This window comes from Benincasa hispida, unplaced genomic scaffold (genome assembly GCF_027475165.1).
Source record: "Benincasa hispida cultivar pf3 unplaced genomic scaffold, pf3_genome.v1.1 HicScf549, whole genome shotgun sequence".
NCBI classification, from domain to species: domain Eukaryota; kingdom Viridiplantae; phylum Streptophyta; class Magnoliopsida; order Cucurbitales; family Cucurbitaceae; genus Benincasa; species Benincasa hispida.
This window is the reverse complement of record NW_028326656.1, coordinates 4,971-21,551: the sequence shown is the minus strand read 5'-3', so window position 1 is coordinate 21,551 and position 16,581 is coordinate 4,971. Positions and strand designations below refer to the sequence as shown.

At 32.8% G+C, this 16,581-nt stretch overlaps 1 protein-coding gene across 1 annotated transcript; it reads left to right on the top strand.

The window, feature by feature from the left end:
- Positions 1–726: 726 nt before the first annotated feature.
- On the top strand, positions 727–4,105 carry LOC120070748 (alpha/beta-Hydrolases superfamily protein). Its single transcript, XM_039022624.2, has 3 exons — positions 727–1,661; positions 2,246–2,804; positions 3,441–4,105. Exons 1-3 carry the CDS (start codon positions 1,072–1,074, stop codon positions 3,882–3,884), a joined length of 1,593 nt encoding a protein of 530 aa, XP_038878552.1. The 5' UTR covers positions 727–1,071; the 3' UTR covers positions 3,885–4,105.
- The last annotated feature ends 12,476 nt before the right edge of the window (positions 4,106–16,581 follow it).

Genomic DNA, 16,581 nt, shown 5'->3' with positions numbered 1-16,581 from the left:
GTAGAATCAACAACCCAAAGGACAACTTGAAAGACATCTCGAGGAACCAAAAACCACCCCAACCTTAAAAGATATTGCAAACACAAAAATTCTAACATGAAATTAATATGCGTCCAGTAATTAAAAGTTCAAAACATAAAAAAAATGTCATTTTCCTTGAAGTATCCAAATTATTTTTCTAGTTACTTTTAATTGCTTTCTTAAGGGAAATCTTTGTTACACTAGAAAATCTTTGTTACATTTGTTCCCTTAGCTATGATACTTAGAATGCTAACTATTTATTACTTATTTGATAGTGTGTATTTGCACTAGCGACTGAGAAATTTTATCTTTCAAAAGTTTCAATTTTAGGCACGTGTTTCATCCCTATCAATGACCAATGTAATGTCTCACATTAGCTAGATAGGAGAAAGATTCGTAGTATGAGAACTTTTGGATAAAACCAAATTCAAAGTCATAGGAATACTTTAGTCTAAGGAATATCATATTATTATGAAGATGTTTAGAGGATCATTGTTCCTATCATAGAGGATAAACAAAGACTCAAGATAATTAATTAATTAATTAATTAATTATATTTCATCTCGAATCAAGTTAAAAATTTTGGCCAAAATTGAAATAAAATTAATTTGATGAACATGTTAGACAAACAAAGTTTTACATTGGTTAGGAAAAGAAGTGATCAATGTTATATATAAGTGAGGAAATTATCTCCTCAATCCTTTTGTGTTGTTTCAAAAGAAAAAAATTAGCTAGGAGAGTGTATGTCCAAATTGGACGAATTATCTATAACTATAATTTGAACCTAATTCTTTTTACAACTTTCGAACTCCATTTTGATTAATGCATTCTATCAATGAAGAGATTAGATGTTTTGAGCCTTTTCAACTCCAACTCTTGAAAAGAAAAAAAGGGAGAGAAAACTTTGAAATACAATTCCTAGTCTCTCTCCTTCACCATCTTCTTTCTCTATCCACTTTTAGACCTCTCTCTCTCGCTTTCTCAAAACCATTAATTAATTCCTCTCTCTCACCTGAAATCTAGAATTTTCAGATCTCAAACCCCTTTCCCATGTCTATGGCTACAACTTCTTGTCTTCTTCATTTTTCTACCATTCCCATCTCCACAAAACTCACCACATATCACCTCCTTCACAACAACATAATCAACAATAACAACAATTCCCTTTTCCCCACAAACCCTATTTCAATACAACACTTAAGTTTCATTGTTCCAACCTCAAAATGCTCATCCTCATCACCTTCTTTAACAACAATGGAAGATGAAGAAGATGAAGAAGATGAAGCATTAACAATGGAAGCAAATAATGTTGCTCCACCACTTAGTGAAATTTGGAGAGACATTCAAGGGTTCAACAATTGGGAAGGCCTTCTTGACCCTTTGAATCTTCACCTTCGTAAAGAAATCATTCGTTATGGTGAATTCTCTCAAGCTTGCTATGACTCTTTCGACTTTGATCCTCATTCCAAGTATTGTGGCACTTGCAAGTACCAAGCTTCCCAATTCTTTCACAAGCTTCTCATGCCTGATGCTGGCTATAATATCACAAGATATCTCTATGCAACTTCCAACATCAATCTCCCCAACTTCTTTAAAAAATCCAACTTTACACATGGTGAATCCAGAAATTTTTCTAACAGGTGAACTTTTACGCCATGTTCATTAGAAATTTAGTATTTGAACTTTCAAATTTCTCTTTAATACGTTTATCAACTTTAGGAAAATATTAATAAGAAGTATTGATTTAGTCAAGTCTTCGAACAATTCAATTTTGTATTTAATATGTCTATGAATTTAATAAATGTTTGATTTATAGGCTAATTTATAAGTTTAGTTTTTGAATTGGTAGATTTGTGTCAAATAGATTCCTAAACTAATACAAAGTTTCTAATAGGTTTTAGAGGTTTAAAAAGTGTCGTCTAACTATGATTGTCATTTTTTTCTTTTTTTTTAATCTAATAATAAGTTGAAGAATTTTTAATTTCCGGACTAATAGGTCTTTGATGCATATTCAACAGTATTTATTAAGATTCACAAGTTTATTAGGTACAAAATTAAATTTTATGTATAATATGAATATGTAAACAGAAAATAGAAAATCTGTAGACCTATTTAAGATATTGAAAGATTAAAGATCTGCCTCTTTAACATTTTTTAAAATTTAAAGACTTATTAGATATAAAATGAAAAGTTTATAGATTAAACATATAATTTAACCTTTTAGAGTTTGGAGTCAACATGCTAATTGGATGGGTTACGTCGCGGTTGCCACCGATGCCAATGAGATCAAACGACTCGGCCGCCGTGACATTGTTATAGCTTGGAGAGGAACTGTAACATACCTTGAATGGATCCATGACCTCAAGGACATTCTCCGACCGGCCGGTTTTATCCTGGACGACACGTTGGTTAAGATCGAATCTGGATTCTATGATTTGTACACCATGAAAGAGGAAAATTGCGACTACTGTGGATTTTCAGCTCGTGAGCAGATTTTAGCTGAAGTTAAAAGACTTGTTGAACAGTATTGCAAATTGGGAGGAGAAGAAATCAGCATTACTGTCACTGGCCATAGTCTTGGAGCTGCTTTGGCTTTGATTACAGCCTATGATATAGCTGAGATGAAGCTGAACGTTGTCGCTCGAGGCAACGGTAGCCGCCCCGTGGCAGTTCCGATCACTGTCTATTCATTTGCTGGTCCTCGAGTCGGGAATCTCAAGTTTAAGGCCCGGTGTGAGGAGCTCGGAGTTAAAGTGTTGCGAGTGATCAATATTCATGACAAGGTTATGATCAACTAAACTCCAAAGTTTAGGGCATGTTTTGATTGACTAGAGAAAAAAAATATTTTTTTAGAAAAGTCAATTTTATTTAAACTCTTTTTATAAAAACAGTTTAATATACACTTCGATAGCATTTTAAAAGCTATTTTGAATGGTTACAAAATATTTCAATTTTTCTCAAAATAACTTATTTTCAAAATTAACTACTTGAAAAATTAAACTAAACACACGTTTTAGCGACATACATTTTACTCATGTTCTGTTAACATTCTATCTCATTTGCAGATTGAAGAAGTATAACTCGTAGAACTTTTCCTCACTTGGTTGATATGCAGTAATACAAATTTGTTCCCAATCATTTGGAGAAAGTTAAAATTATTTAGTCCTTATGGTTTTAAAAATTAGACTTATTTTAGTTCCTATATTTTGATAAAACCTCGTAAATAGTCTCTATGATTTGATGAAATGCTCATAAAGAGTATGCGCTATTGGGACTATTTATGAGAATTTTATTAAACCATAAAAACTAAATTGTAATTATAAATCATAGGGATAAAAGGGAATAAATTTGTAATTTAACCTTTTTTTTTTTTTTTGAAGATAACCCTGAATGTCTATTGCTATTCATGTTTCTAATAGGTTCCAATGGTACCAGGCATTATAGCCAATGAAAAGTTACAGTTCCAAAAATATTTGGAAGAAGCCATGGCTTTTCCGTGGAGCTATGCTCATGTTGGCACAGAACTTGCACTAGATCACACACACAGTCCGTTTCTAATGCCAACAAACGATCTTGGGTGTGCTCACAATCTCGAAGCTCACCTACACCTAATCGACGGATACCATGGTAAGGGGCGGAAGTTTCGACTAGTGACAAAGAGAGACATAGCCTTGGTGAATAAGAGTTGTGACTTTTTGAGAAAGGAGTACGGTGTGCCACCGTGTTGGCGACAGGACGAAAATAAAGGGATGGTTAGAAATAGTGAGGGGCGATGGGTGGTGCCCGACCGGCCAAGACTAGAGGATCATCCATCGAATACCGCCTACCACCTTCAACAAGCTCTCAAAGTTTTTGGTTCTTAGATTTTGGATTTGCAATCAAAATAATGATAGAGCCTTATTGTATTATGGAGAGTAGGTTGAATGGCTTTGTCTAAATAATGTCATTATTGATGAGGAGTGGCATTATTTTGGTTTCAATAAATGTAAATTATTGTGTGAATTGTTTGGTGTATTGTTTAGGAGTAGAATATATGGTACTATTTTGCTTTTGAATATTACTTCTAGAAGGCCTTTTGACCCAATCAATTGTCTTTATTTGTATAGGAAGGATGTCTTCATTTATAACCAAATATTATGTTTGCATATATCCAAAATTTGTATATGCATAATTTAAAGCTGTGAGACTGAATTTATATTAATTAAATCGTCATAATTTATAATATTCAAAATAACAAGGGATATAATAAAAATATAATCTTGAGGATAAATGTTGAGTATAAATTAATCAAATATTAATGCCTAATTTAACTATGTTTAAACACGTCAAAATGAACATAAGTCAATTGACAAAATATATGTCTTCCATCAAATTAGTCTAGGATTCAAATCTTCCACACCATGTTAATCTAAAAGAAAAAAAAAAAGTTGGACAAATAGAATAAAAGCTTTCAATAACATAAAGTAATAGAAGCTTCTATGCTTTGAAAATATTTGACAATATGATTATTATCAAATTAATTGATCCAAATAAATGTAAAAGAGATTTCTTTTTCTTTTTTCACTTAACTATGCTTTGATGAGCAAAAATAAGTATTGAAACTAAATTTTGAATTAAAAATAAAATAATGAGGACAATATTATGAAAGAAGATGCATATATTGCTATAATCAATAAGCATGGGAAGTTTACCATGATAATCTTTCAAATTAAGTTTGGCCCAAAATGAGACACTTAATCATTGAAATACTCTTCATGGTAAACCTAAAATAAAAATAAATTTGAAGGTTAAAAATTAGGATCTCTATTTTCAATTGATAATTAAAAATCAGCATCTTTATATTATTTTTTTTTAAAAAAAAAAAAAAAGAATAGATCTTATTAGTGAGGAAGGACTTTATTGCATATAATTGGTCTTGAATTTTTTAATATATCATTTGACCAACATAAAAATTGTTCAATTAGTTAGATAAATCTATCTCAAGATTACATATTCAAATATCTAATTACCTCATTTTTAAATTCAAAATAGTAATTTATTCTTAGTAGATTCGGTCACATTATGCTTGTCACAGCAATCATAGAGGTGATAGTCGATTCGTTTTTGCTGATTTTGAAACCAACCAAGAACCAAACCAAACTAGTTAGTTTTTCAAAAAATTGATCCAAACCGATATCTAATAAAGAATATAACCAATGGATTGGATTTATTTGGATTGATTTATTCTTGGTTTAGTTCTCAACTTTTGACCTTTTATTTTTTCTTCTAAATTTTTATTTTTATTTCTATTTTATGTTTGAATCGATCCTTTTATGTTAATTTAAAACTAAAATTAGGCCTATTTCTTTTTTAATAAATTGAAATTTGACATTTTTTTTTCACTTTTTTAAATAAAAAACATACACCCTTCATTATCTTGGTCTTTTTCTAAACAACAAATATATGTGCATCATAATAATTAAAATACTAAAAGATACCTAGTGAATAATATATATATATATATATTAAATCGGTTCGGTTTTTATTTGTTTTTCTAATAAAGAACTGATCTGGATTAATACTTTTTGGGTTTTTTCAAATACAAACCAAGATGTCTAATTTTATATTAAAAAGAAGACCAAATTAAACTATTGGATCGGTTTGAATTTTCAATTTTTTGATTTGTTATTGTACTCTACTCAATCATGTCTTTTCTTTTGCCTTACATTTCTTTTAAGTTTAATAATATATAACGTGAATTCATTAAAGATAATGTCTGAATTAGTTGAATTATGTTTCGGTTGGCTCAATTGTCTTACAATTATTTCATACAAGACATTAAATTTTCAGCTAACTAGCTATAATTTCTCATTCGTCTTAATGATTTTGTTTTCCATTTTTTAGGGAACCTCAAACAAAATAATGGAGCATATAGTCAACTTAATTAAACACTCAACCACTACCTACGTACGAATGTAGAGCCTAGCCCCAATTAAGGAGGCAATGGTGCGTTATTCTCATTCCAACAATCAAGCCAAATGGCTCCATTATTTCAACCCCATATGGATATAATAATAGGGTTTTTCTTTTCTTTTCTTTTTTTTTTCATTGATGGAAGAAGATGATACAATTCATTTAAATGGGGAGCCCAACAAGTTTTTGACACGTTTATTTTAATCAATTTTTAGTAACATATCACCATATCGATATATTCATTTATATATGTAGATTGAATATCGGTATAGAAAAATCAAATGCAATATAAGATAACAATAACATATAATTAAAATAATTGTTGATGTAGATATAATACCAATAGAAAAAACTTTAGATTAAATGCTTAAAATATGCTTTATGAATTACAAAATACCACATCTCCTCCTTATAAAAAGAGAGGCATGAGAAGTTGGGTCATAAAAGAAAAAATCAAAATTGTGTTTTTTTAGAAAAAAAAGAAAAGAAAAGAAAGATCGAACTTCTAATTTTGGAGTGTTTGGTAGGACAATATTTATGTCTGCTAAGCTAGGTTGATTTTAGAATCTTAGTTCAGAATTTTAGTTGAGAAAAGAATTTAGATCTCATTAAAAAAAATCATTTTAAAGTTCGGGGCCATTTTTTTTATTTTTTTAATTAGCCAAGAAAATATATCCAGGTTTATTGTGCCATATTTGACCTTACACTCTTACACTTTTTATATATATATATATATATATATATATAAACAATAGGAAAAAAAAAGTAAAAGAAAAAGTTTCTAGGTATAGGCATCAATTTTGTTGGCATTGTGATTGATTAGAAGTTTGAAGAGAAGTCATTGGATTCCCTTAAAGTGGCCATTTTGTCCGTATGTATACCTTTTAGTTATATGAATTTGATGTAACGAAATTCGCATTACTAACTTTCCTGTTTTTTTAGTTCAACAATTAAATAGTTAAGAATCAAACTATATCGATATTTAAAATGATAATTGATATCTTATTCATTCAACTATATTCAGATTGACAATTTTTAAGTTGTTAGTATAGATCGTCCCATTGAAGAGAGATGCATTGTTTTCTAAAACTTTTCAACCATGTTTATTCAACATGAATATGTGGACTTATCTTTTAATGATCTTCGATTACAAATATTAACCTCTTATATTATGGATTTGTCGAACTAAAAACCATTTAACAAAAAAATGTGATAAATATAAATTGAAACTCTACGCAAACTCAATTTTAATCCATATCGTTAGATTTTCACGAACACGATGATATAAATTCGCCCCTATCGAATCACAAAACACATATTATCAACCAACAAGTGATCATCAACAGCACACCCAACACATGTTGAAAACACACATCCACAAATAGTGAAAATGCAAAGGAAAAAGAAATGTGGATAATAACTTGTAAAGAGAAAGAGGATGGAGAATGATATATGTATATATGGTGCATTTTGATTCATGTGTGTGTGCGCCACTCATAGAAATGTTTCCCTTATGCAAATGGCATTGCTTTGAATGGCCAACATCAAGCTCCCCTCCCCACCCCCGTCACTATTATTTCTTCTTTCACCACCTTTCGAATATCGATATTGATAAAAATAACAAGATTAAAAATACACTTTCAATTCTTAAACTTTCATAAAGATAACCAATTTAGTCTCTGGATTTTTATTAGTAACGTTTTGCCTATATACTTTCATGTTTATAACATTTATTTAGTTCTATAATTTTAATAAATAACAATTTAATTTATATACTTTACAATTTAAAACGATCTAGTGTTTTAAATATTATTGAGAATTCATGAAATTTATACCTATATAAATTTTAAATTGACTGAGAATCAATTCGTTTTTGTAAACTAAAGGTTAAGTCTAACCTAATAAAAGATGACACTTAATTTTGAATAAAATTTTTATGATAGGAAATAAACTGTTATAAATTTCAAAAGTATATATGCAGACTAAATCGTTACATATTAAAGTTTAAAGGCCAAATTGTTAAAATTTTGAAAATATAAGAAAGACTAAATCGTTATCTACTTAAGTTCAAGAACAAAATTATTACTCTTATGAAAGTTTAGCGACCAAAAGTGTTTTTTTTACTAAACATCAGTGTCATCTTAATTTAACAGTATATAGATAAAATGTCGATATTGATAGATATATTTACGATAGAAATGTCGATTCTCGTTTCATGTCAATGTTGAGATTATAAATGGATGAAAATTTAAAATGTCACATACATTAGCCCGCATGCTCTTTCATCACTATCAAGAGAGAAGGGTTTCTTTATGAGATGGTGGGTAAAATATAATTGGTACTCTAGAGGTCTATCATTATTGTATTTGATAAAGGTGTGGCCTTTGGCTTTATGTGTGTTTTCTCACCAAAATATACATCACTCTCACACCAAGAACAAGAACAATATAACATTCTTCATCTCATGTTCCTTTAAAATGTGTCCATCATTTGTGATTTGATTTTTAATTTCCTTGATATATGATGTAAAACTTATATAGTCTAAATTAACCCTAAAATTAGATCGTGAACCTTTCGAAATTTTTACAATCATTCTTTTGTTTCAACCAACCTCTAATTTTCACAATCTATTTTATGAGGAATGATATGTTGTTAATTATTGAGGTTAGGTCATATATGCAATGAAATAGGTGCAAGTTTTAAATTTTATAAGTAGTGGATATGGATATGTCGTCTATATATAATTTTGACATTATATTGTTATTTTACCCATGAGTTTATTAACATTTTTTGATGGTAACAAAGTGGATTGAAAAATAAAGCAATGCTTAGAACATTAAAATAGCAAAAATAGTCAGCTTTAAAAATTAACCGCTTTTTAGTTCAATTATACGTAATCGTCTAATTTTTCCTATTTTCTTACAAGAATAGTCTAATGGGCTATTAATTTAAAAAAAAAAAAAAAAAAAAAAAAAAAAAAAAAAGTTCGAATCAATTCACTTTTCCTGCCTTTCTATTACCATTCAAATGTTTTATAAATATGTAGAATAATATTAATATTAAAAGACGCGGGTAAGAGAAGTTTCTCATGGTTATGAACTTCCCAACAATTTTCTATTAAAAGAATACACAAAGAAAGTTTATCCAAAAAACTTGAAAATTATTCCCCTCATAAAACAAAAGCAAGAATCAACAAGAAGGTTTGGAGAAAACAAAGTATATTTGACATATACTTCACAATATATTTTATATATATGAATTTTCTAGAAAAAAAAATCAAGGTATATTTGATAAATGCATGAACAAGACAATTTATACAATATATCGTCTTATATACAAAACAATATATGTGATCTATATTTACATTTTCCAGTATATTTGTTAATACACTAAAAATAAATCATGATTCTATTGGTAGTATATTTGACATATAATTAGAGAGATCAATGGAGAGATCATGATCGATTTTTAGTTGGGAATATAGAAGAAAATAAAATAGATCTCCTAAATTTGAAGACAATATTAATTTAAAATATCTCCTACATTAAATGAATATCAATTGAAAGTAATAGAAAATAAAAATAAAGGAAAATTCAAAATTGATGTTAATAAAGAAAAATTAAATATTTTGAAAATTTTGAAATAATAGTTATTCACACGAGGTTTCCGGAGAAATTTGTTTCGTGGAGTTGAATTTCATATTTGTATAAATTTCAATATAGCAAGTACAATCTCTAATACAATAATTTTAAAATAAACTTTAATATTTACATTGGTTGATCTTCTTGGATGATCGGCCTTTGGCAACCTTCTCAGATGATCGACTTTTGGGCTTGTTGATCTTCTTGGATGATCGGCCTTTGGACTTGTTGATCTTATTGGATGATCGACTTTTGAGCTTGTTGATCTTTTTAGATGATCGGCCTTTGGGCCTGTTGATTTTCTTGGATGATCGACCTTTGGGCTTGTTAATTTTCTTGGATGATCAACCTTTGGGCTTGTTGATTTTCTTGGATGATCGGCCTTTGGGCTTGATGATCTTCTTGGGTGATTAGTGTTCGCACGAGGCTTCCAATGAAAAATTGTTCCGTGGAGTTGAACTTGAGTTGGTGTTGATATTGATGTTGATTTGTTGCGATGTGGTTCGTTCTCTAGTACTTGATCGTCTGATTCTCTCTTGATTGAATGCGTACGGTTGATGTATAGAAGTTGAGCGTGTAGATGTTCTTGAGCTTGGAGTCTTGGAAGAATGCTTGTATCTTCAAAGGACTCCAGTTTTCAAGTGTAGTCATAATGTTTGTATCTTCAAATGACTTCAGCCTTCAAGTATAGTTAAAATGTTTGTATCTTCAAAGGACATCAGTCTTCAAGTGTGATCAATATTCAAGTGTGGTCAGAATTCAGAAATTTGGAGAATTCACTCTAGGTCCTCTAGAGTGTAGAATTACTGACCTCCCACAAATGAAGAGCACTTCTTTATATAAAGTTCTCAGGTGGGACTCATGGGCTTGGGCTTGGTTGGTCCATAGGTCTGGCATTTGGGCCCAATTAGTTGGACTTGGGCGTGGTTGGTCCATGGGCCCGGTCTTTGAGCCTGATTAGTTGGACTTGGGCTTGATTTGACATTTGGGTCAAATTCAGCCCATTTTTTAGCTTAGTTGACTTTAACCCAAATAATAATTTCAAATTGGGTCGAATTAATCTTATCTGATTCAACGGTCATGATGAAACCACGTGGTGTCATCAAAATTTGTCTTTAGCATCAATTTGGGACACATATCAACTCCTAATTGGTCCCAAATTTGATGATTTGAAATTTCGTGAATGATGTAACAATTTGTGATTGGTCCAAAATTTCTCATTCAACAAATGCCCATTTTCGAGATTTATGCATATATATGGGTGGATGAATATCGAAAAATATAAATATGGAATCGAAATTCAAATATTTCTTGAATTTGATCTCAATGGATACGTCTGTCAAACTATAAATTTAGTACATAAGTTTTACTCGAATTTGGGAAAATTTAGAATATGGCCAAATTTTAATTTGAGATTTTACCCTCAATTTCATTTGGAAATAGGAATAAAAACCTAATTTTGGATAAATCTGATATAAAATTTGGAAGATGCCCAAATTTAAATTTTACATCAATTTTATATTTTATCCTCAATTTAATTTGACTTGAGGATAAAAGTCTAAATTTGGATGATTTAAATTTGGGATAAAATTTGGAATATGTCCAAATTTTAATTTGAGATTTTATATACAATTTAATCTCAAAGTTGAATAATTTGAGTTTGGATTAAATTTGAAATATGATCAAATTTTAATTTGAAATAAATTTGAGATTTTACCCTCAATTTGATTTGGATCGAGGATAAAAGCTAAATTTGATTTGAATATGAGATAAATTTTTTAATATGGCCAAAATTTTAATTTGAAGTAAATTTGAGATTTTTACCCTCAATTTGATTTAGATGGAGGATGAAAACTAAATTTGATTTAAATATGAGATAAAATTTGGAATATATCTAAATCTTGCATGAAGATAAATTTGAGGATAAATTCTAATAAAATAAAATTAAATAGGACCTTAATTTGATTTTTTTTTAAAAATTAATTTGAAATTAGGATAAAATCGAATTAGAAAATCTAATAAGATCTAATAATTTAAATCAAATCTTTATTTAATTTGAATTTCCAAATTTGTCACGAAATTTGATAGAACCTCTCTAAATAAGACCCCAAACCTCTGCAATATCCTCATCCCATCCTCTTCTTCTAAACTTTTTTCTCTTTTCTTTCTCATTCTTTCTCATTCTTTTTTTTTTTTCTTTTTTTCTTTCTTTTCTTTCTTTTCATTTTTTTCCTTTTCCGTTTTTTTCATTCTTTTCTTTTCTTTTGTTTCTTTTGTTTCTTTCTTTCTTTTTTACACCCCTCTTTTTGCACTTAAACCCCATTTTTTTTATTATTTACTTCTCACTCCTTCTTTCTTCTTTTGATCTTGGATGATTTATTTTTCAAGTTTACTAACTCCTTCCCCCTTCCCTCCCCTCTTTTTTTTTTTTTTTTTTTTTTTTTTTTTTTTTTTTTGCAGCTACGAACAGAACGGGAGGTATTTTTCAGGTTTTTACAAGCCCAATCTTAGTCTATGACCTGAAGATTATACCTCAAGTCCTTAACGAATTTAGCATTCTATTGGTTTCAATCTTAGTACATGGCTTGAGGATTTTGTTGGTCATAGCCTCAGTCTTTGACTTGAGCATTCCGTCGGTTTCCAACTCAGTGCTCTAATTGCTTTGATCTTCGCCTCTTATTGGCTTCGATCTTAGTACGCGACCTAAGGATTCCATCGGTCCCAGCCTCAGTCTTTGACTTGAGCATTTGTCGGTTTCCAATTCAGTGCTCTAACAGCCCTGATCTTCGTCTCTTATTGGTTTCATCTTAGTACGTGACCTGAGGATTTCGTCAGTCCCAACCTCAGTCTTTGACTTGAGCATTCCATCGGTTTCCAACTCAGTGTTCTAACGACTCTAATCTCCGTCCCTTATTGGCTTCGATCTTAGTACGGCCTGAGGACTCCGTCGATCACAGCCTCAGTCTTTGACTTGAGTATTCCGTCAGTTTCAAACTCAGTGCTCCAACGGCTCTGATCTCTACCCTTATTGACTTCGATCTTAGTACGCGGTCTGAGGATTCTATCGGTCCCAGCCTTAGTCTTTGACTTGAGCATTCTGTTGGTTTCCAGCTTAGTACTCTAACGGCTCTGATCTCCGCCCCTTATTGGCTTCGATCTTAGTATGCGGCCTGAGGATTTTGTCTGTCCCAGCCTCAGTTTTTGACTTGAGCATTCCGTCGGTTTCCAACTCAGTGCTCTAACGACTCTGATCTCTACCCCCTTGTTGGCTTCGATCTTAGTATGAGGCCTAAGGTTTCCGTCGGTCCTAGCCTCAGTATTTGACTTGAGCATTCCATCGATTTTCAACTCAGTGCTCCAACAATTCTGATCTCCGCCCCTTGTTGGCTTCGATCTTAGTACGTAGCCTGAGGATTTTGTCAGTTCTAGCCTCAATCTTTGAGTTGAGCATTTTTGTTGGTTTCCAACTCAGTGCTCTAACAACTCTGATCTCTACCCCTTATTGGTTTTGATCTTAGTACGACGCCTGAGGATTCCGCCGGTCTCAGCCTAAATCTTTAACTTGAGCATTCCGTCGATTTCCAACTCAGTGCTCTAATGACTCTGATCTTCGTCTCTTACTGGCTTCGATATTAATATGGGACTTGAGGATTCTATCGGCCCTAGCCTCAGTCTTTGACTTGAGCATTCTGTCAGTTTCCAACTTAGTTCTCTAATGGCTCTGATCTCCGCTCTTTATTAGCTTCAATCTTAGTGCACAACCTCATCTTGCATATAAGGAAAAGCTTGGCAGACTGAACGCGAAACTTGGTAGATTGGACTTGATCGCATAAATGAAGCGAAGCAAGGCAGACCGGATTTGACTATGTAGTTGGGGCAGAGTCAGACAGCTCAAACTTGATCTCGCGTATGGGGCAGAGCCATAAGAACCAGACTTAATCTTGCACATGAGGTGGAGCAAGGTGAATCGAAGTTGATCTTGCATAGGAGGTGGAGCCAGGCGGACCAAACTTGATTTTACATTTGAGGTAGAGCCATACCAACATTTTTAGAGAGGAGGCGAAAGTGCACCAACATTTTAGAAAAGGAAGGAAGCTGCACTAATATTTTGGAGATGAAGCGAAGCTGCGCCATGACTTTAGAGATGAAGCGAAGTCGCACCATGACTTTGTAGACGGAGGCATTAAAGATGGAGACCAGCCATGCACACCGACCATGAATTTAAAGATGGAGAGGAGCCATGTACACCGATCTTGAACCTGAAGATAGAAGCGGAGCCATGCACATCGATCTTGAACTTGAATATGGAAGCGGAGCCATGTATATTGATCTTGAACTTGAAGATGGAAGTAGTGAAGCCTCCGAACTTTAGGATGCAGAAGTATCGACGGAGTCTCTGAACTTGAAGATAGAAGAGCATCAATAAAACATCTAAACTTGAAGATGGAGGAGCATCAACGGAGCCTCTGAATTTAAATATGGAGAAGCATCAAAGGGACCTTAGCACTTGAGTTTGACAATGTATCGGCGAATCCCTTGCATTTGAGTTTGACGAATCATCGGCGAATGCTCCGCATTTGAGTTCGATGAAGCATCAATGAATTTTCGACATCTGAGCTTAACAGAACATCTGTTAATCCTTTGCATTTAAATTTAACGAAGCATCGACGAATCCTCTACACTTGAGTTTGACGAAGCATCAATGAACCTTCGGCACTAAGCTTGACTTTGTGACTTTGAGTATAAAGTTGGCATTGTAAAGCCTCTACACTTGAGCATGAATATGGTGAAGAATCTCTTACCGAAGAGTTCCATGAGCGTGTCTGGATCGCTTCGATCTCACAGTGATCGAAATACAACAATATACATTCAAAACATACAGTTATGCAAATAAACACTAATTATCGGTATTCTATGAACAAAAAAATAACAAGGGAAAGAGTGTCATACCAGTTGAAGACGTTCTTCAAACTTCAGCACTCAAAGCAGCGGAAAACCTCCACGCGATCTACCAACACCCAGCAGAATCGTCGACTGTAGCAGCACGAACAACCGCGAACACAAACGCCATGGGGACGACACCACAAGTAAAGAGCCCCGGGTATTCTTGGAGTGAGAACCTAAAGCGTGGCCTTTGGTGTATTTGGTAGAGGAATGAGGAAAACCAGATCGTGTAGGCGATTAGCAAGTGGGAGGGAAAAAGCGCTATCGCATAGACAATTCTTATCGTTTAGGAGAAGGTGCACGATCGTGTACGTTTTACTGAACGGTCGTTTAGGAAAAGGTATACGATTGTTTAGCAAAATCGGCACACTATAAGATCGTTTAGAGAAGCTATGCGATCGTATAGGTGACAGTGTGCAATCGTTTAGGCGTGAGGTGGATGATCGTTTAGGCGGAGAGTGCTATCGTATAGGCTCTCGAAAAAACTTAAGCGATCGTTTTCTTTTCTCCAATGTGCGCTTGCGAATTCTTTTGGACAATGATTGAACGTTCACTTAAAAAATGAAACGATTTCATTTTTATTTCATCGGTTACAATAACCGACTCATTCCCACTAACCCACGTCCAAACGTGAAAATTAGCTTAATTATCATATAACTAACTAATTAATTAATTAATAAATATAATCATATTATATTTTTATCCTATAGTTTGATATCACATATCTACTATAGTATTTTCTTCTCAACTTGATATAAATCATATTTATATCTAATTTCCACCAAAATAATGCATCTCATACATTTAGCCAATTATATCATATATAATTAACCATTCCAATTATATCATATATAATCGAACTTTCTCTTGTCAATTTGAACATTTCAAATTAACCCAAACACTGGTTCTCGACTTTATCCAAACTACCCAGGGGACCTAATGGACCTGTGGCTCAAAGCTCCCATGGTCTGTGAATAGCTGACTAAACTCTTTAGCCACGAGATCCACCATCTGTTAACTATCAGGCATTCCACTAAAAACCAACAGCTGAACTCTTCTTACCACAGATATATTTCTGTGTCCATCGGATATAACCAATCATGAGTACGATGACCCTTCATAGATGCTCGTAAGTACAGTTGGGCCAAATTATCGTTTTGCCCCTATAGTTACATCTCACTCCTTAAGTACCACTGATTCCTCTAATGAACAATACAACATAGTCCAACTATGTGTGAATACCTCTCGAGCCAAGAGAAGATGTGTGGTGCCACATCGTTCAAGCCCCGGAATCAGCCTTTAAGGCAGCTATCTATCTACTTACTCTTGCCTCAAGGAAGGAGTAAATTCCATCTTGTGTAGCTGAGTTCCCAGCTCCCAAATCAGACGAATTCTCAAAATGGTAGGTTTGAATCGGCAACCTGACCACTCGTACTCATACAAATCAAAGAACCACACTCAATGGCAGGAGTTCCCAACTCACTTAGGGGTGAGGTCATGTTACCTATGGTTATCCTAGTGAAGTGAAGTCTCTGTCATGAACGGTGTTATATAACGAGACGTTAACACTTCGTGGTCAGGTCTTATACAAACTCTTTGTATAGGACGCCCCCATTCGCATGTCCCCAAAACGAATGATCAGGATCAGATCATCTATGATAAGTCACAACACTTATGACCATTCCACAAAGAGGGTCGCGTCCGTAGCGTTACCAGGATAAGGTTTCCCTCCTATATCCATATACTACAGAGCATTTTGGTTATCACTCAAGACATGATCCACTTATATGTCACCACATGCATGCTTGAGTCACATACAGATAACTAGAGATATTATGTTTATTGGTTTGTGGTAAAGCAAATAAAACGAGTAACTGAGCAAAATATCAGATGTGAAGTAAATATCATATATTAATAACACAAGCGTTCGTACAAACTGTTTACAAACTATAGGACACGAGATTTTAGGGCATCAACCCCAACAATCTCCCACTTGTCCTAAAGCGAAGTGTGGTGTATAAAA